The sequence below is a fragment of the Crocodylus siamensis genome, chromosome 5 (assembly GCF_052110815.1).
Source record: "Crocodylus siamensis isolate JL-2025a chromosome 5, ASM5211081v1, whole genome shotgun sequence".
NCBI classification, from domain to species: domain Eukaryota; kingdom Metazoa; phylum Chordata; order Crocodylia; family Crocodylidae; genus Crocodylus; species Crocodylus siamensis.
Genome location: NC_143399.1, coordinates 15,153 through 34,607, shown reverse-complemented (window position 1 = coordinate 34,607; position 19,455 = coordinate 15,153). Strand labels below are relative to the sequence as shown.

At 52.8% G+C, this 19,455-nt stretch overlaps 1 protein-coding gene across 2 annotated transcripts; it reads left to right on the top strand.

The window, feature by feature from the left end:
* The first annotated feature begins 65 nt into the window (after positions 1 to 65).
* On the top strand, positions 66 to 19,452 carry PIF1 (PIF1 5'-to-3' DNA helicase). 2 transcript variants are annotated; one of them, XM_090049165.1, is made up of 12 exons: positions 66 to 566; positions 709 to 835; positions 1,637 to 1,762; positions 1,960 to 2,113; positions 3,053 to 3,167; positions 3,246 to 3,352; positions 3,610 to 3,749; positions 6,709 to 6,815; positions 7,888 to 7,975; positions 8,421 to 8,566; positions 18,247 to 18,438; positions 18,793 to 19,452. In XM_090049165.1, the coding sequence occupies exons 1-12, from the start codon at positions 66 to 68 to the stop codon at positions 18,847 to 18,849; spliced, it is 1,860 nt and encodes a 619-aa protein (XP_089905291.1). In that variant the 3' UTR covers positions 18,850 to 19,452. The 2 variants fall into 2 exon arrangements, with proteins under 2 accessions (XP_089905291.1, XP_089905292.1); XM_090049166.1 differs by lacking the exon at positions 18,793 to 19,452 and adding an exon at positions 14,146 to 14,245 and having other exon boundaries at positions 18,247 to 18,426.
* Positions 19,453 to 19,455: the final 3 nt, after the last annotated feature.

Genomic DNA, 19,455 nt, shown 5'->3' with positions numbered 1-19,455 from the left:
ATTGGCTGAGCCCAACGCCGGCGTTTTTGAATCCGCGCGTGGGGCTGCCGCAGAGCCCCGGCCCCATGGAGCCCGAGCCCGAGCCCGATGCGGATCCCGATCCCTGCTGCAGCCTCCGGTGCCGCGCGGCCGTGGAGCACGAGGCGGGCGCGGGGCGGCGCCGCACGATCCGGGACGCATGCGTGGCCCTGGCCCGCAATGAGCTGCGCGAGCTCGTGTTGGAGCTGCGCGGGGCCGTGGGCGCGGGCACGGCCGAGCGCTTCGTGCTGGGCAGCGGCGCGCGCGTCTTCGGCCGGTTCGCGCGCGCGGGGAAGGGCGCGGTGCGCGTGGGGCCGCGCGGCCCCCTCGTGCTCGTGTCCGACTGCGCCCCCGCGCGCCTCCTCCGCTTCCTCGCGCTGCTGCGCCTCAAGCTGGAGGCGGCGCGTGCGGCCCCGCCCGTCCCCGCGCGCACGCGCCTCCTGCCCGGCGCCCCCCGCGCCCTGCAGCCGCTCAGCCCCGCGCAGCCCCGCGCCGCGCGCCCCGGCCCCGGCCCCGGCCCCGGCCCCGCGCAGCCGGAGGCCCGCTTGGTAAGCAGGGGGCGGGATCCGCGCTCGGGCGACACTGCGGCCCCCGTGACGGGCCTCGGCTCGGCTCGTGGAGCGGCCAGGGGCCGCGGGGTGCGGAGCGCGGTGCGGCACGTGGCGCCGCTGACTGGGACGTCCCCGGCAGGGCTCGGCGCGCGAGGAGCAGCAGTCGAAGGCGCGGCCCGGGCCCGGGGTCAGACTCTCGCAGGAGCAGGCACTGGTGCTGAGCGCCGCGCTGAGCGGCAGGAGCGTCTTCTTCACGGGCAGTGCAGGTGAGCGCAGCTCATTTCTATGATTTTCTGGACTGCTACTGCTGTGCTCTTCCTTAGGCTGTTTGGGTCACCAGGCCAAACTTGTGGCCCCTTGTGCCCAGACCATGTCCTGCATTTGCACTCACATCTCCTTGTAATGCATATACCTTGGGATATCCCCCAGAGTGACAGCTGAGGAGTGAGAGGCAGGTCCATGGGGGGGAAGAGGCCACAGAAAGGGGTCACAGTGGGTGGGGTGGAGGCCCTCCAGACTCTCGCGGTTTCCCGGCAGCGCTCCTTGGCTCTGTGCCCCCCGGGTGTAAGCTGCCTGGAGGACCAGGTCACTAGAACCTGAGCCTGGGCCGGGGAAGAACGAACAAAGGTGTCCTGCCACAGGACCGGTGCCCTTTGGGAGTGGGGGGCTCCATCGCAGGACTCCTGGGGAAACGGCCTCTCTGCCATGCGTTTTGTTGTTTTCTGTACTATGTTTTATCGAGTTGCTAGTGTGACTTCATTGTCAGAAGCTTGGAAGTTAAAATGTCCTTCAAGCATCCCTATGTACACCTCTTCCACAGACAGCTTGTCTAGATGGTCGGGAAGAGCTCATCTGTTCCCCGGCACCTACCTGTACAGTCTTCCCATCCCCTTGTGATGGAGCTGTTATTACCTGTTCCTAAAGTTTCTGGCCATGTAGGCTCCCAAATGAATGGAGCTGAGGCTAGACTTGAGAGGAGTAGGGGGCTTCCAGGAGGTTCCAGGCTGTTGTTTTATTGGTGTCTGGGGAAAGCATCTCTGAAAGTGTTTCCATACTCTTTTTTAAAGGGACCGGGAAATCATACCTGTTGAAGAAAATCCTGGGTTCGCTTCCACCAAAGAGCACCTATGCTACAGCCAGCACAGGAGTGGCTGCTTGCCACATTGGGGGTACCACACTGCATGCCTTCGCAGGTAATGAGGAGAATTTTCTGCCTGGAAGCTTAATCGGGGGCTTTGCTTGGGGGGGTATGGGAGAAGGGGTTATCATAAGGGGCCACCCAAGCTAAATGGCTTATTAAGGAACATTCAGGTTAGAAAGGGCCAGGGAGCTCTTAGACTCTGGTTTCAGAAGCCAGGATAATGCTCTGTCCTCTCTCTTATGCGACCAGGCATTGGTTCTGGGAAGGCACCACTGGAGCAGTGTATTCAGTTGGCCCGAAGGCTGGGAGTGCGTCAACACTGGCTGGACTGCCAGCACTTAATTATCGATGAGATCTCAATGGTGGATGGCGAGTTCTTTGATAAGCTGGAGGCTGTGGCCAGGTAAGTTCAAGACTTTCATAGCAGGTAAAATTCCCTGTGTGTTTGGATTACTGTGTCATATGGCTAAGGTTGCTTCCCCACCCCTTCCCTCCTCTTGGTAGCTATGTCATGGGAAGGTTACTGATATGGTGGAGTAGGTGGGAAGCCCTGGAAGAGGATTGGTGCATGCGTTGGCCCCACCCCCTATTTCCCTCTGCAGGGCTTCTTGGAAGGCTGGGTGATTCATTCTGTGGGAGGGTGGAAGTTGAATTTTGTTTCTAAATGGAAAAGGGGTACTTAGGACCTGGTGCTATATCCACAATCCCTGCTGTCTGGCAGCATTTGCTTATCCACCCTAATTTTTCCCATCCCTGCTGCACAGGCACTGGGTGGCTACTCCGCAGTGAAATGTTCACCGATTTAAAACCTGCTTGTGCCGGAATGAGTTTTCCTTATGTTCTGCAGGTTGCTGGCTCCACTCCTGGGCCTTGGTTCAGACAACCCAGTTCAGAACCTGTTTCCCTCTCTCTGCTGGGAAAGGGACAGCTTGTAGCTAGCCTGCAGCAGCTCATTTCTATGATTTTCTGGACTGCTACTGCTGTGCTCTTCCTTAGGCTGTTTGGGTCACCAGGCCAAACTTGTGGCCCCTTGTGCCCAGACCATGTCCTGCATTTGCACTCACATCTCCTTGTAATGCATATACCTTGGGATATCCCCCAGAGCAACAGCTGAGGAGTGAGAGGCAGGTCCATGGGGGGGAAGAGGCCACAGAAAGGGGTCACAGTAAAATAAGACTTCTCAGAGCAACTCCACACTGTTCTGGGCTAATGCTGCACCATAGCAATGTGTCGTGGGGTCTGGTTTAGCTCTGCTGATGGAAGGCAGAGCTCCTGCAGGGATTTCAGTGCAGGCTTGCACTGGGTGGACGTTCACATTGACTTTTTCTCACGTCCCCTGCAGAGCAGTCAGGAAGCGGGATGACCCCTTTGGAGGCATACAGCTGATTATCTGTGGGGACTTCTTGCAGCTGCCCCCAGTCTGCAAGGGCAACAACCAAATCAAGTTCTGCTTCCAGGTATGATGTCCTAGCCCTTGCCTCCACCTCAGGCTGCAGTCTCAGTCAGCTTGTGGTAAGCAAGTGATTTCTTTGCAGGCCAAGAGCTGGAGGAAGTGTATCTGTGTGAACATGGAGCTGACTGAGGTGCGGAGACAGACTGACAAGACCTTCATCTCACTCCTGCGTGCAGTCCGCCTGGGCAGGTGAGGCAGGCTCAGGGCCTGTCCCCACCAGTGCTTCAGATCTGGCTGCTTATCCTTGCATCCCATGAGTGCTGTGGTGGAAAGTGAGGACAGCGGGGCTTGAATGTGCAGGCTCTCTTAACTTTCCTCCCACCAGCTTGCTCTGCCCAGGAGCTTTGGGGGAGGTTGCTATTCTGCATCCATCACGTCCAGCTGATGCCTTTGGGCTTTGCTCCCTGCTGGTTCCTATTACCAGTGCCTCCCTGACTCTTCACCAGGTGCCCAGACGAGGTCACTTGGCAGCTGACCCAGACGGCTGCCAACAGGGTTGAGAAGGATGGGATTCTGGCTACACGGCTCTGCACACACAAGGATGATGTGGAGCTGACAAATGAGAGGCGACTACAGCAGCTGCCAGGTGATTGCCCCATGAGCAGTTCTTCTATGCAGGAGTTACAGTTGGGGTGAGGGCGACTGTGGGATCAGCCCTGCCTAGGGAGTCCCTGAATGCCTCTGTGATGTGGCAGTCTGAACTATGCCATCAGTGTTGTAGAATCCCAGCCTCATGGGTCATTTCGTCCAGCCCCTGCACAGTGGCAAAGTTCCTCATGCCCAAACCATCCCAGATAGAGGCAGTTCAGCCTTTGTCTTCAAAGCCCTCAGCAGAGTGATTCCAGGAACGCCTTTTCCAGGGAGTTTCCATCAGTTATGTGATTGGTGGTCCCTTGAAGTTGAGGATAATGTCCTTGGGTGACTGACGAGCCTGATTCTGGATGCACACGTTATTTGGCAATGAGAGCATGTTTTTGCGTAGGGGAGTGGGACTTGCAGCCCTGGGTTGGTTTCCTCCTCCTTCCTCCACTGCTGCCATTCTGCCTAGGTATCAAGTCATTGGCCTCAAAGTGGGGTGTGCCTTGGGCCAGGTGGCACCATGCCAAATGGTCAGCAGCTTGCTCCTCCCAGATGTTGGTGTCAATGGCTCTGTGCTTGAGGGCAACCTTGAGCGTGTCTTTGTACCGTTTCCTTTGGCTGCTCTTTGAATGTTGGCCAACGGAGAGCTGGGAGAAGAGAATCTGGCGACGGGGTGGTTCTTGGACATCTGGATGTAGTGGCCTGTCCATTGGAGTTGATTTCTCAAGAGTGCTGGTGGACGCAGCTTTATGGAGATGCTCACGCTGGTCTGGTGGTCCTCCCATTTGATCTCTTCCAGTTTTCCCACAAGGATATCGTGGGACACTAGATTAAAAGCCTTTTGGAAGTCTAGGTATATAATGTCTACCTTGTCTCCCATGTCCGGGTGGTGAGAGACCTGGTCGTAGAAGAAGATGAGATTGGTAAAAGGAGATCTACCCAGGACATAGCCATACTGGGTGTTGTTCAGGCTCTGTAGGTTGTCTTGGTAGCCCGGAAGAAGTTATACGTTATGCTGGTTGGCATAGCCCTGGATCATGTGCGCCTTCTCCACCCACCAGTTGTTCTTCGTGTCACAGATGCGTTGCTGTACCTCAGCCTTCAGCTGGTGGTACACTGCTGTCTTTCGCTGGGTTCATGGATGGCTTTGCCAGGCGATGAAGGCTGCATGCTTCTGCTTGAGGAGATTGTGAGTGTCAAACCAGTCCTGGTTCCGGCATGATGTGAACCCAATAGTCTGGGTGCCTAGAGACTAATACAAGTGATTGTTGCTAGCAAGATGGGACTCGCCTACTGATGGCAATGGATAAGGAGGGGCTGGAGTATACTGGTCAATCGGAGGATAAGCATGAATGCCCAAAACTGGACACAGTGCTCCAAGTGAGACCTCCATCAGTGCTGAATAGAGTGGAAGAAGTGCTTTCCTTGATTTTGTAAGTGCCACTCCTGTTAGTGCAACCCAGCAGGTCTTTTCTGCAACAGGAGCACATTGTTGTCTCATATTTGGCTTCTAGTCTGCTGTAATCCACCTTCTCTGCAGTATGCAGCCTGGCTGGTCATGCCAGTCTGTATTTGGGCTTGTGATTATTTTGGCCCAAGTGCAGGACTTTGCACTTGTCCTTTGGTCACCAGGGTTCAAAGAAGATTAATTTAAACTGGAACAGGTAAAAAGGATGAAGCTCTGTTGTGACAGAAGACTAAAAGAGCTTGGCTTGTTTAGTAGAGTAAAATGAAGGCATAAGATTGCTCTTTATAAACATTCATGTGGCGAATATCGGGGAGGGAGAAGAGCTATTTAAACTAAGTACTGACACAATATTACAAATGGGTTATGAACAAATATAGGTTGAAAATAAAAATGTTTCTAGTTAGCTTAGGAGAACTGTTCTGTGAGCAAAGACCCTGAATCTCATTAAGATTTAAACACAGCAAGCTTATGGGGAGAGATGATATGATGGCATATGGCAGGGGTTGTCAACTGGGGGGTACTTGAGAAGGCCCCAGGGGCTATTGTGTGGCAGCAACATGAAGAATCGGGGCGGGGCCACCAGCACATTGCTGCGCCATGTGCCATACGCTGCCAGTACTTTTGTTTGTGGTGCTGCCATGCGCTGGTGGCACTTTGGGTTTTGCTGCCATGTGTAGGTGACACCCTCCTCCGCCTCGTTCATTGACTGGCTGCTGGGGGTACACTGACCAAAAAAGGTTGAAAACCCCCGGCATGGGAAATTCACAAGTCAGTAATTAAGGCATGGGATGTATGTATCCAGCTGTTTGCAATTCCTGTTTTAGGGTTGAATGGGCACTTTCTCCATGTAAGTGCACTAGGTGATCTCATGTTGCAGGGTTTTTTCTGGTTACCTGCAGGAACCAGGATTTTTTTTTCCCTTTGTGAATGCTACTGGCTTTAGGATTGAATGAATGAGTTTATTTTCCTCAGAAGCACTAGAAATTGGATATTGTGAAAAGTGGGAGTTTTCTCTGGAATGCACCGGTACTCCTGCCAACATGTAATTGTTTCTCAGGTACCTGGTTGGAATGTCTTGCTTCTCCACGCTGGTCAAACCAATTGCCAGACTTAGGATCTGAAGGGATCTTTCCTACAGCTTAAATTGGTGAGGACTGTGGTAGGGTTTGTCTTTCTGTTGTGTCCTCGGATTCTTGGAGCATATACAAACCACTCGCTCCTCTGCCAGTGCAGTGGCGATACCTTAGCTGTATGCTTATCTCCCTGGCTTTCTACCTGTGACAAGCAGCAGGGCAAGTTTGGTTTTGGTTCTGATGTGCTTTGTGGCTGTGGCTGTGGCATGTGAGGGGTTGGATTGGGCAGTATTTGGGATCTTTGGGTAAAGGGTCACCTGCAGGCACAGGGAATGTGACTTTATGGTTCAGGAGTGCTGCTCTTTCCACCCACCCCCTGCACACACAAGCCCATGTTCCTATGATGTGTTGCCTTTCCCTTCCAGGAGAGAGACGCTCCTTTGAGGCTGTGGACAGCGACCCCATGCTGGCCAAATTAATTGATGCCCAGTGCCCAGTAGGTCACCGCATTGAGCTGAAGCCTGGAGCCCAAGTAAGTGTGTGCACATGCTGTGGGCACCCAGGGCAGATGGAACGGGTGATTGGGGCAACCTGGGCAGGGTGCAAGGCCTGGGGCGAATCAGCCCATGCAGGGCCCCACCCTGACTCTGATCCCACAGGCCCCGGACTCGAAGAAGCCGCCGCTGCCGTTGGTAGTGGCGGTGGCGGGAGGAGAGGGGGTAGTGAATGGCTGGGTGCGGAACCAGTGCTCTGCTTGGCTCTGCGGGGCCCAGAGCAGTTGTCCTGATTTGCTCCCCGCTAGGGACAGACCTGGTCCCAGTGCAGTTATGGGCTGGGTGTGGAGTGGGACAGAGCTCAGACAGCTGTTGCATGCATTCCTAGTGTCCTTCCTGCCCAGAATCTGATACAGACAGAAGAGATCCACTGGGCTCAGTCTGAAGATGCCAGCATCCTTTAAGCATTGGACTCGGGTGACTCTTCTCTATGGACCTGATTGTTTCCTGCTGGGCTGCAGGAAACCTGGCATGTGGGGTGGAGGCAAGCAGACTAGCTCTGTGCTAGTCAAAATCAGATCTGCTCAGCTCCCAGCTGAGATGAGCAGCCCATTCTGGCCTGTCTGTGGGTAGCAGGAAAGCTCAAAGTGCTGTAGGCACCATGTGCTTCAGCTTTGCTCTTTCATTGCTGTTGGATAGGGTTTGTGGGGGCCCCACAGGGCAATGTGCAGTGGCCCTGTGCTGTACAAACCAGGAGGCTCCTTTCTTGGCCATTCCCAGGTGCTTCAAAGCCCCATAACTGCAGTAGCGTGGGAACAGGGCAAGAGTGGCAGTTGCATGATGGGGCTGCGGCCAGAACCTGCTCACAAACATCTGACAGCATCTTTCCAGGATTGGCTCTTGCAGAGACTGTGGCTGAGGATCTAGCAGTGAGGTGGGGGCTTCAGGATGGGTACCATCCAGTCCTGTTGAGCCCTGCAGCAGCCTTGGCCATCTGCCACACTGTGGTGCTTGTCTAGGATGAGGCGTGAGGGAGGCAGGGAGTTGAATGTTCCCGCAAGGCAGGACCATGAGTAGACTCCTCCAGGCATCTTCCTTCTCTACCACCAGGTGATGCTTACCAAGAATTTGGATGTGTCTCGGGGCCTGGTGAATGGGGCACGAGGGGTTGTTGTTGAATTTGAAGCTGGAGGGAAAGGTGAGTTGTCGTATGATGTGCTTATGGCTACTTTCACTGCTGCTGGGAGAGAGTGGGGAAGCAGCCTTCTTCACCGAGTGAGGCTCTCCCCACCCTGAGAGCCAGAGCTGGGCCCTGTCCCCAGCCAGGGTGGCTTGTCGGGGTAGCTGCGTGTCCTCGTCATTCTATGCATGGTTGTGTTCACTCACTCCAGCTGTGTGTGCTACTACTTTTTCCAGCAATGCAGCTTTTTGCAGGCAGAGTCCTGCAAAATCTCTGGCTTAAGGCCATCATCTTCTGTGTGCCTTTCAGGAGTGCGTTACTCCAGCAACAGCTAGTCTGAGAGTGGAGAGGAGCCCAGACTATGTGTGTCCATACAGCCCTGAAGCCTGGAAAGTGGGAGGGCAGGGATGGGGGACTGGATACAGGAATTCCTGCTCTGACTACCCTGTCCTTGTCCTTGCAGGGCTACCTAGGGTGAGATTTCTTTGTGGGGTCACAGAGGTCATCAAGCTGGAGCGATGGATCTTCAAAGGGCCTTCTGGAGTTCATTTGAGTCGCCAGCAGTTGCCCCTAAAATTGGCCTGGGCTATTTCCATCCACAAGAGCCAGGTTAGTGTACTTGCACTGGGATTCTCTGTCACAGGCTGGGTGAGAAGGAAGACCAGAGGTGCCTGTCTAGGCTGTAGGGAAAGGAAGCTCTGTCTCACATGGATGTCATAGAATCATAGAAGTGGGGTCGGAGGGGACCTTGTAGATCTTAAAGTCCGACCCCCTGCCTGGGCAGGAGAAAAACTGGGCTCAAATGACTCCAGCCAGGTAGGCATCAAGCCTCTTCTTAAAGACCCTCAGGGTAGGAGCCAGCACCAGTTCCCTTGGAAGTTGGTTCCAGATCCTAGCCGCCTTGACTGTGAAGTAGTTCTTACAGATGTCTAATCTAAACCTCCTCTCCAACAACTTGTGGCCGTTATTCCTTGTTATGCTGGGGGGCGCTTGGGAAAGAAGGTCTCTCCAAACCCTTCTGGTCCCCCTCAGTGAGTCTATAGACGGTCGCCAGGTCCCCCTCAGCCGTCTCTTGTGAAGGCTGAACAGGTTCAGGTCCCGCAGTTTCTCATTGTAGGGTCTGCCCTGTTGTCCCCAGATCATATGAGTGGCCTCCTTTAGACCCTCTCACTGTTGTTCACATCCCTCCTAAAATGGGGCACACAGAACTGGACACAGTACTCCAGCTGCAGCCTGGCCAGTGTCACATAGAGGGGGAGGATCATTACCTTGGCCCTACTTGAGATGCACCCATGGGTGCATGACAAGGTCTGGTTAGCCTTGCCAACTGTGGCCTCGCATTGTTGGCCCATGTTCATCTTGGAGTCAGTAATGACTCCAAGATCCCTTTCTGCCTCCGTGCTCTCAAGAAGGGAGTTTCCCATCTTATAAGTGTGCTGCTGGTTACTACTGCCCAAGTGCAGCACCCTGCACTTGTCAGTGTTGAAGTGCATCCTGTTTTTGTTAGCCCACCCGTGCAACCTATCCAGGTCTTGCTGCAGTCTTTCCCTCCATACTAGCATGCTCACATCACCCCAAATTTTAGTATCATCAGCGAATTTAAACAGGTTGCTTTTCACTCCGTCATCCAAATTGCTGCTAAAGAAATTGAACAGTGTGGGCGCAAGGACCGAGCCCTGAGGGACTCCGCTGCCCGCTTCCTCCCAGGTTGAATATGACCCTACCGCCACCACCCTCTGAGTACGACCCTTGATCCAATCTGCAATCCATCTGACTGTGTAGGCATCAATGCCACAGTTGCCTAGTTTTTTAATGAGGATGGGGTGGGAGATGGTGTCAAAGGCCATGCTGAAGTCCAGAAAGACTACATCCACAGCAACACCTGCATCCAAGGCTTTTGTGACTTGATCATAAAAGGCAATCAGGTTGGTCTGACATGACATGACCTGCCCTTAATGAAACCGCGCTGGTTGCCCTTGAGCATCATCTCTGAGGCTGGCCCATCGCAGATGTGCTCCATGATGATCTTCTCAAAGAGTTTCCCTAGGATTGAGGTAAGACTGACGGGCCTATAGTTGCCTGGGTCCTCCCTTTTTTAAAGATGGGGACCACGTTGGCTATCTTCCAATCATCTGGCACCTGGCCCAAGCACCACGAGCGCTCATAAAGCCGTGCCAAGGGCCCTGCAATAACCCCTGCTAGCTCCCTCAACACCCTGGCGTGGAGAGCATCTGGACCTGCTGATTTGAACACGTCCAGCCCCTCCAGAAGCTCTCTAACCTGGTGTTCCCCAACCTGAGGTCTGGTGGCATTTCCCTCGAGTCCATCTGGCATCACAGTGGGGAAGTCCCGGTCGATGCCCAGGAAAACAGAGATAAAGAATTGGTTAAAGAGGTATGCTTTCTCCTCTGGCGCAGCCACCAGATTGCCCAGAGGATCTTGCAGGGGCCCCACGTTTCCCGGTGCTTTCTTCATCCTCCCTATATATTTGAAAAAGGACTTTTTATTCTTGGACGCTAGTCCTAGCTCTATGTCCGCTTTAGCTTTCCTAACAGCCCCCCCACAGGCCCAAGCAGAGGAGGTATACTCCTCTTTGGAAATAGCACCCCCCTTCCACTGGGTGTATGCCTCCTTTTTGGCAATCAGGCATTCTCAGATGCTCTTGGTGAGCCAGGGGGCTTTCAGGCACTCCTGCCCCCCTTGCTTTTTGTTGGGATGGTCACCTCTTGGGCCCTGAGTATCGTCTCCTTAAGGAACAACCACTCATCTTGGGCACTGATTTCCTCAGCTCTCGAGAACCCCAGCGCCTCTCCCACTAATCTCAACTCGTTGAAGTTGGCCCTCTTGAAGTCTAGGGCTACCGCCTTGCTGCTGGCCCTTGACACCCTGCGCTGGATAGTGAATTCCAGCAAGTGATGATTGCTTTCACCCAGGTGGTCAAGGACCTGGAGGCCCCTTATGAGGTCGTCGCCTATGGCCAGGACCAGGTCCAACAGGGCATTTCCTCTGGTGGGACTGTGCACCTCCTGAATTAAGTGGAGGTCCTGTATCTTGTGCAGGAACCTCCTGAAATGGTCTGACCTGGCTGACTGTTCCTCCCAGCAGATGTCCAGGTAATTTAAATCACCCATGACAACTACATCCCTTGCTTAAGTGCCTCTGCAAGCTGGCCCGAAAATTCCCAGTCCAGCTCCTCCCCTTGGCTGGGGGGTCTGTAGTAGACTCCCACCATTAGATCCCTCTCCCCACGGCCCCCTTGTATCTTGACCCAGAGCACTTCAGCTTTCCCCTCCTCTGACCCATTCTGCTGGCAGGGGATGTGCTCCTTGACATAGAGCGCCACACCCCCACCTTTCCTGCCTTCTCTATCCCGCCTGTAAAGTCTATAGCACCTAATGCTAACTGCCCAGTCATGGGATGAATCCCACCACGTCTCTGTAAGTCCTATTATGTCTGGGTCTGAAGTGGCTATTCTGAGAGCAAGTTCCTCCTGTTTATTCCCCATACTACGAGCATTGGTATATAGGCATTTTAAGGCCTTGCCTAGCTACGTGTGTCACCCCCCCGATTTGGGAGACTGTCTGGACCCCTGTTTCTTACCTGGGCACTCCTTGCATTTGTTAGCCATCTTGCTCGGGTGGTGTCTCCTCATCTTCCTGCGGCCCCCTCCCCCGGCGAGGCTAGTTTAAAGCTCACTGTACGAGATCAGCCAACTTGGAAGAGAAGACGCACTTGGCTTTAGGAGAGAGGTGAAACCCATCCCATCCCAGCAAGTCCCCCACCCGAAAGCATGGGTCATTATCTAGGAACTCAAGGCCTGCCTGGCAGCACCAACTGCATAAGCACCGGTTGACCTCGCCAATGCAGGCCTCGTGTTGCCGTCCCCGCCTACTCACCAGAAGAAGAGAGGAGAATACCACCTGCGCCCCTGTCTCCTTAAGCTTGTCCCCCAGAGCCTTGAAATCCTTCATAATGCGGTCAGGGTTGCCCCTGGCCATGTCATTCGTCCCCACATGGATGACAACCATTGGGTACTGGTCTGCAGGTCGGATGTAGGCTGGGATCCTCTCCTTGATGGTCCCTAACCCGAGCCCCAGGCATGAAGCAAACCTCTTGCATGATGGGGTCAGGCCAACAGATGGGACCTTCTAGTCTTCGTAGGATGGAGTTTCCAATGACGAGGACCCAGCGTTTCTTCCTGCTGGTGTTAGCTCTCTGCCCATTCCTTGTCATGTGGGTAGTGGCACCGCCCCCGCCAGAGCCAGTTTCTCTGTCTTTCTCTGTCACAGCTGCCAGGGTGTCAAGCCTGTTCCCCAGGTGAACCTGGGGAGCTTCCACCACTCTAGGTCTAGCAGTTCTGGATTTGGACACCTTCTGCCACTCGTGCATTGGATGCGTCTCCTCTGGGGGCTGTACAGTGAGCGACTGGGCCTGCAGAGAACAGAGATAGGCATCAATTTCATCCTCTGCATCCCTGATCCCCCTCAGCCTGCTCACCTCAGCCTGGAGCTCCCTCACCTGCTCCTCCAGGGCCCTAAGTGTGATGTGATGTGAAACTCCTTGACTTTCCCTCTCTGCCCTTTGTTGTGGTGTCAGTCATCAGAATGGCTGGGACATTGGCCCTGGAGGGTCTGAGCCAGAACCCCAGTGGCTAGAAAACACCTGCTGGGTATCCCTGTGGGAAACTCCTCTCAGTCCTCTGCAGGGGGTGCATTTTGGCCCAACCAAGGTTGAAGTTACTGGACCAAATCATAAAGAAGTTGGTTTGAAAGTGTCTGGAGGAGAAAAGGCTGATCACTTGCAGCCACCATGAACTTGCTAAGAACAGATTGTACTAAACCAACTTTATTTCCTCCTTTGAAGTAAGCAGTTGGGTGATGTGGAAATAATGTACTTGGACTTCAGTGAGGCTTTTGTTAAGGTTTTGCCTGACCTTCTCATAAGTTAACTGGAGGTATGTGGGCTAGATAAAATTACTATAAGGTGGATACATTGGCTCAGTAATCAAAAGCAAAGAGTAATTATAAATGCATCCATGTCAACATGGAGGAAGTTCCACAGGGGGCTGGCCTGGATCTGGTGCTTTTTAACAGGTTTTCATTTATTTGGATGCCAGGATAGAGAATCTCCAGATTAAGTTTGCAGATGATGAGAAAATGGGAAGGACTAAACCCTTGGGAGGATGGGAGTAGAATGTAGAAAGATCTTGATGGATTGAAAATCTGGGCTAGAGACAGTATGCCAGAACAGAGAATCTCCCAATCAAGCTTGAAGATGACATAAAAATAGGAAGGACTGCGAACACTTGGAATGGACTGGGGAGCTAGACCAGACAACAGAATTACATTCACTGTGGACCAATGCAAGTTGCTACACTTAGAAGAATGACCAAAAGCACAAATGCAGAATGGAAGATAACTGCTGGCAGCAGAACTGCTGAGGAGTGTTTGTGGTTTGGGTAGGTCATAGATTCAACAGGAGACAGCAAAAAATCCCAAATATAATGTAGGTCTGCATGAACAGAACTTTTTAGCGTAAGACACAAGACATGATAGTGCCAGTTTACTTGGAATCAAAAGAAAGTTGGACTAGAAGGGACCTCACAAGGTCACATCTACTCCAGCCCCCTGACTAAACTATTCCAGCCATGTGTCTGTCCAGCCTGCTCTTGAACATTTCCAAGGATGGAGATTCCACCGCTTCTCCAGGCAGTTTTGTCCCGACCCAGTGAGAGACCGGTGGGTTGATAGCGATTGACATGCTCAAGCAGGCGGGTGGTAACGGCGACTAGGAGTCAGGCGGTCGTTACACTTGTGTGGTTACAGAAAAGTTGTTTATTTACTTACGCTACCAAAGATTGCAGCGTAGGCTGGAGTCTTGGTTACAGAGTTAGGCGTTGATTAGATCGATCGGGAGCTGCTAGCCTACCAAGGCTTCCAAGAGCTTAACGACGAGAAGACAGACATGCGGGGTCAGGTTACACTGGGAGGATATCAGTGGCGGGAGATGGTCTACATAGGTGGCCGGCCTACGTAGTTGCTTCTGGGTTGCGTAGCAGTGTCTCTACCCGAGGTGGAGATGGTCTCCCCGAACAAAGGACGGGGGAAAGTTTTTATAACTTTTCTTATCTGGTTTTACCCTGTGTCAGCCAATCATGACTACAAACGGATTCTTCTTTGTCTGCTCAGGTTTCAACACAGGCTTTTCTCTCCTGTCAGCCCAGCCATCAGGAAAGTGGGGGGCTTTCTTTTTGTTTGTGTGGTACTGAGCCTGTTTGGTCACAAGAGGGTGAGCACAGCACATTAATATGATCTTACAGTTTTAGATGAACTAATTACTTTGGGGCCTCATTTATCTCATTCCCATAGGCACCGATATCTTCTTTGACGTCATAGTAGTGGGGTCATATTCAGTTCAAGGTTAGTTTCTCCTGTGTGGGGGTCTCGAGTGAATTGGATGGGGTACAGGCAAGGGTGTGCATGCAGCACTGTTGTTAACTTGTACTTGACAAGTTTGTTCCAGTGTTTGACCACCCTCAGAGTCAGAAAGTTCCTCCAAATCTCTGACCCAGATTTCCCCTACTGAAGCTTGAGGGTAGTGCTCTTGGTCCTGTCCCCTACAGCCACAGATAAAACCCCATCTCCACGCTCTCTGTAATTGTGCTTCAGGTATTTGAAGACTATCAAATCCCCCCATAGAGTTCTCCAGACTGAATAACCCTAGCTCTTTCAGTCTTCGTAGTTTCATGGTTTCTAGGGTCGGAACGGACCTGAGCAGATCATCTAGTCCGACCACCTGCCATGGCAGGAAAGAATACTGGGGTCAAACAACCCCAGCAAGATGTTCATCTAACCTCCTCTTAAAAACCCCCAGCGTAGGAGCCTGCGCCACTTCTCTTGGAAGTTGGTTCCAGACCCTAGCCGCCCTGACCGTGAAGTAGCGCCTCCTAATATCTAACCTAAACCTACCCTCTCCAAGCTTGTGACCGTTATTCCTGGTCACTCCTGGCAGTGCTCGGGGGAACAGTGACTCCCCCAGTGCCTGCTGATCCCCCCTGACTAGTTTATAACAGGCCACAAGATCCCCCCGCAGCCTTCTCTTTTGGAGGCTGAACAGGTCTTTCCGCATTAAGTCTCGATTGTCAGATCCCTAATCATTTTTTGTTGCTCTGCACTGTACTCTTCCCTGACTGTCCACATCCTTCTTGAATTGTGGGGCCCAAAAGTGGACACAGTACTCCAGGTGAGGCCTTACCAGTGCTGAATAAAGCAGAAGAATCAGTTCCCTTGATTTGCAAGTGACACTCCTGTCAATACAACCCAAGATTCTGTTGGCTTTTTTTGCAAAAAGAGCATACTGTTGGTTCATATTCAGCTTTCTCTACAGTGCTACAGCCCAGTTAGTCATTCCCCAGTCCGTATTCGTATTTGGTACTGGTTAAGCCTCATTAGAGCAGTGGTTCTCAATCTTTTTTGTACCAGGACCCCAATGTAAACATCAATGGCTAGCCCTGACCCAGTGCCCCTCATTCCTGGTCTGCTGCCCTTTGCCCTCAGCCCTGCAGTGTGTGGGGGTGGGGTTGTGTGGAGCATGATGGGGAGGAGGCAAGCAGGGAAAAACCATGCAAGGGACACACCATGCCTTTCCACATTTTTCTCCTTTTAAAGGAGAATCCGTTTTTAAAGTTTGTTCATGACCCTTTCATATATTCTCATGATCCACGGGTTGAGAAATGCTGATTTAGAGCAATTGGATTCAGCTCTGAGCTCCATGTTTTTATGGAAGAAGTTGGAGTGGGTCCAGAGGTGGGCAATGAAAATTGTAAAGGGATTGGTAGGCAGCCAAATGAGTGGTTAAGAAAACTAGCTGTGTTTAGCTTGGAAAAAAGGAGATTAAGGGGGATGTGATGGCTGTTTTCAGCTCTGAAAAGCTTATGTAAAGAAGAGGGAGAACAACTATTCTCTTCCTTGGTTCTGAAAGCAGGACATGAAGCAGTGGCTTTAAATTGCAGCAAAGGAGATTAGGATTAGATCTCAGGAAAAACTTCCTTGCTGTTAGGAGAGCACAGCAGTGGCACAGCGTGCCCAGGGAAGTGGGGTAACTTCCTTTGCTGGAGACTTCCAATAGAAGGCTGGATAAGCATTCGACAGGGATGACGGTGGCATAGCATTAATGTGTATGGGCAGAGGGTTGGCCCAGAAAACCCTCAAGGCCCTTTCTGGTAATTCTGTGAGTGCTTAAATTTGTGGACATGCATTCTCCATACAGCATGGCTTCTGCAACAAGTCATACATGGTGGAGTTTGGGCTCAGCGTTGTGAAAGTCAGCCCCCAGGTGTGGCAGCCCACAGATAGTGACACAGAGGGATGCAGGGTCATTGCACTGGGCATGCTGGTTATTGTGAGACGTGAGTGTCTTCTGTGCTGTTACCTCATTGCAAGTCCCCTGGCACAACTTTACGAGTGCTCGTGGTGCTCTGGTGAGGTACCGGAGGACTGGAAGAGGGCCAACATGGTCCCCATCTTCAAAAAAGGCAGGAAGGAGGACCCGGGAAACTATAGGCCGGTTAGTCTCACTTCGATCCCAGGCAGGCTGTTCGAGAAAATTATGCTGGCACACATCCAGGAGGGACCAGCAGGGGACCGCGTGCTTACGGGCAACCAACACGGGTTCATCAGTGGCAGGTCCTGTCAGACCAACCTGGTGGCCTTTTACGATCAGATCACCAGATCATTAGACTCAGGGGTAGCAGTGGATATAGTCTTCCTGGACTGCCGGAAGGCATTCGACACTGTCTCTCACCCCATTCTCATTAAGAAACTGGGGGACTATGGTGTCGACGCCCACACAGTCAAATGGGTCGCCAACTGGCTGGAGGGCCGCACCCGGAGGGTGGTGGTGGATGGATCCTTCTCAACCTGGAAGGACGTGGGCAGTGGGGTTCCGCAGGGCTCGGTCCTTGGGCCCGCACTGTTCAACATCTTCATCAGCGACTTGGATGAGGGGGTAAAAAGCACCCTGTTCAAATTTGCTGATGACACTAAGATGTGGGGGGACGTGGGCACACTGGAAGGATGCAACAGGCTACAATCAGACCTAGACAGGTTACAAGGGTGGGCGGACGAGAATAGGATGGGTTTCAACACAGACAAGTGCAAGGTGATGCACCTCGGGAGGAACAACCGGCACCATACCTACAGGTTAGGGGAGTCCTCTCTTGTCAGCATGGAGGCGGAAAGGGATCTGGGGGTCATCATTGACTCCAAGATGAACGTGGGTTGGCAGCGTGGAGAGGCAGTTAGGAAGGCCAACTGCACCTTGGCAGGCATCCATAGATACATCTCAAGCAGGTCCAAAGAGGTGATCCTCCCCCCATGCGGCACTGGTCAGGCTGCAGCTGAAGTATTGCGTCCAGTTCTGGGTGCCACGCTTCAAGAGGGATGTGGACAGCATGGAGAGGGTCCAGAGGAGGGCCACTGGCATGATCAGGGGACAGCAGGGCAGGCCCTATGAGGAGAGGCTATGGGACCTGAACCTGTTCAGCCTCCAAAAGAGAAGGCTGAGAGGGGATCTTGTGGCCCGTTATAAACTAGGCAGGGGTGATCAGCAGGCATTGGGGGAGTCACTGTTCCCCCGAGCACTGCCAGGAGTGACCAGGAATAACGGTCACAAGCTGGCAGAGGGTAGGTTTAAGTTAGATATCAGGAGGCGCTACTTCACGGTCAGGGCGGCTAGGGTCTGGAACCAGCTTCCAAGAGAAGTGACGCAGGCTCCTACCCTGGGGGTTTTTAAGAGGAGGTTAGATGAACATCTTGCTGGGGTCATTTGACCCCAGTATTCTTTCCTGCCATGGCAGGTGGTCGGACTAGATGATCTGCTCAGGTCCCTTCTGACCCTAGAAACTATGAAACCTCTCCAGCCCAAAGCAGTCGGTGATCATACAAGATCTGTGCATTACTACTGGGTGTCCTGTGGATGTGTACACAGAGCTGCATCCTTAGATGCTGTCACAAGAAGCACCCAAGTTTAGAGAGAGGGCTGGGAGTGAGGAGTGCCCTGCCCAAAAGAGGATAGGATGCAGTGTCCAGGAGGCCCAGCTATGTGGCTGTGCTATCTCAGCTCTGTGGCTGGGGAGGTGTGGCTCTCAGCTGGAGTGTCCACTCCCGGCATTCCTTGTTAGAATCCAGGTTTAGTAGGTCCTGGGGCCAGGCCCTGGGGGTGCTGGGTGGCTCTCATGGTGCAAGCCCATTTGCTTTGTAACTAGCTTTGCTGCATACCTCCTGCACTAGGGCATGTCGCTGGACTGTGTGGAGATCTCCCTGTCTCGTGTCTTTGAAAGTGGCCAGGCTTATGTGGCCCTTTCCCGAGCTCGAAGCCTCAAGGGCCTCCGTGTCCTGGACTTTGATCCCAAGGTTGTGAAAGCCAACCCGCAAGTGCTGGAGTTCTACAGTCAGCTGCGAAGGGACCAAATTCTCATGCAGGTAACTTGGCACAAGCAGATGTCTTTTTGAGCCTGTTGCAGCCAGAGGCAGAGGTGCTCAGATGAGCACAGGTTGAAATGGTCTCCTTTGGGAAGTGGAGAAGCAACTGGTAGTGACTAAAAGGACAGAACTGCTGGAGGGGAGGGGTCAAGGGAGAGAAGTAGACCAGGGCATCATGAAGGGTATGTCCAATGCTGTGAGTTGGGTTTAGATTGCACCCCACTGCCTGACCCACTGTATAGAAAGGCATGGGAGACTGGGCATAATCCTCTCTCTCCCTCCTCCCCCACTTCTGCAGGACGTAAAAGAAAATGATTTACTGGGCGTCTCATGGCTTGTTCTCTCCTCCCCCAGGCACCTCTACACGGGTATGCTGACACCAATGAGAAGGAGAATTGGGAATCCAGCTGAGGACAGATAGGCTACCTCGGGCACAGCAATGTCTGCTCTGTTGTCAACAATCTCTTACTGCAGGTGGAATCTCATAGTTCATGGAATGTGTTTGCTTCCTCGTGGTCATGTGTGGATTTGGAGCCACAGTGTGAAACATTCAGATGTTTTGGCTGATACCATTTTCTCTGGAGAAAACTCGTCTTGCGTGGGAGCAGTGTCGCTCTATACCCTCTCTTCCCGATTATGTGCAGTTGTGAGCCATGGGACTTTGAAGAGGCCAAGCTGGTATCATGGAGGACTTCCTCCTCTTAAGATCTGCTAGCTTAGGGAGGGGTGGGGGTGTTGTTGCACAGAAGAGGTGCTGTTGAACAGCTGGAGCTGGCTTCTCTGCTGCAAGCAGGCTAGCTCTAGCTCTGCACGAGCCACCCTCTGGCTGTCACTCTGTAGGCCACTGAGTGCAGCATCATGCTGGTTGCAGTACTTTGTATGCCCTGCCTTTCTCCTCTGGCTGTAGGCAGGGCTCAGCACTTGCATTATTTGGTGAAATTAGGTGAAATCATAGTTGTTCTCTTAATTTTGAAAAACTTTGATTCAATAAAAAGGGCCCGTGATTTTTATTTATTT

Coding starts and splice junctions, on each gene's coding strand:
- PIF1 (XM_090049165.1), top strand. CDS start 66: ATGGAGCCCGAGCCCGAGCCCGATGCGGATCCCGATCCCTGCTGCAGC. Junction 836..1,636: donor CTTCTTCACGGGCAGTGCAG/GTGAGCGCAGCT, acceptor TCTTTTTTAAAG/GGACCGGGAAATCATACCTG. Junction 6,816..7,887: donor AGCTGAAGCCTGGAGCCCAA/GTAAGTGTGTGC, acceptor CTCTACCACCAG/GTGATGCTTACCAAGAATTT.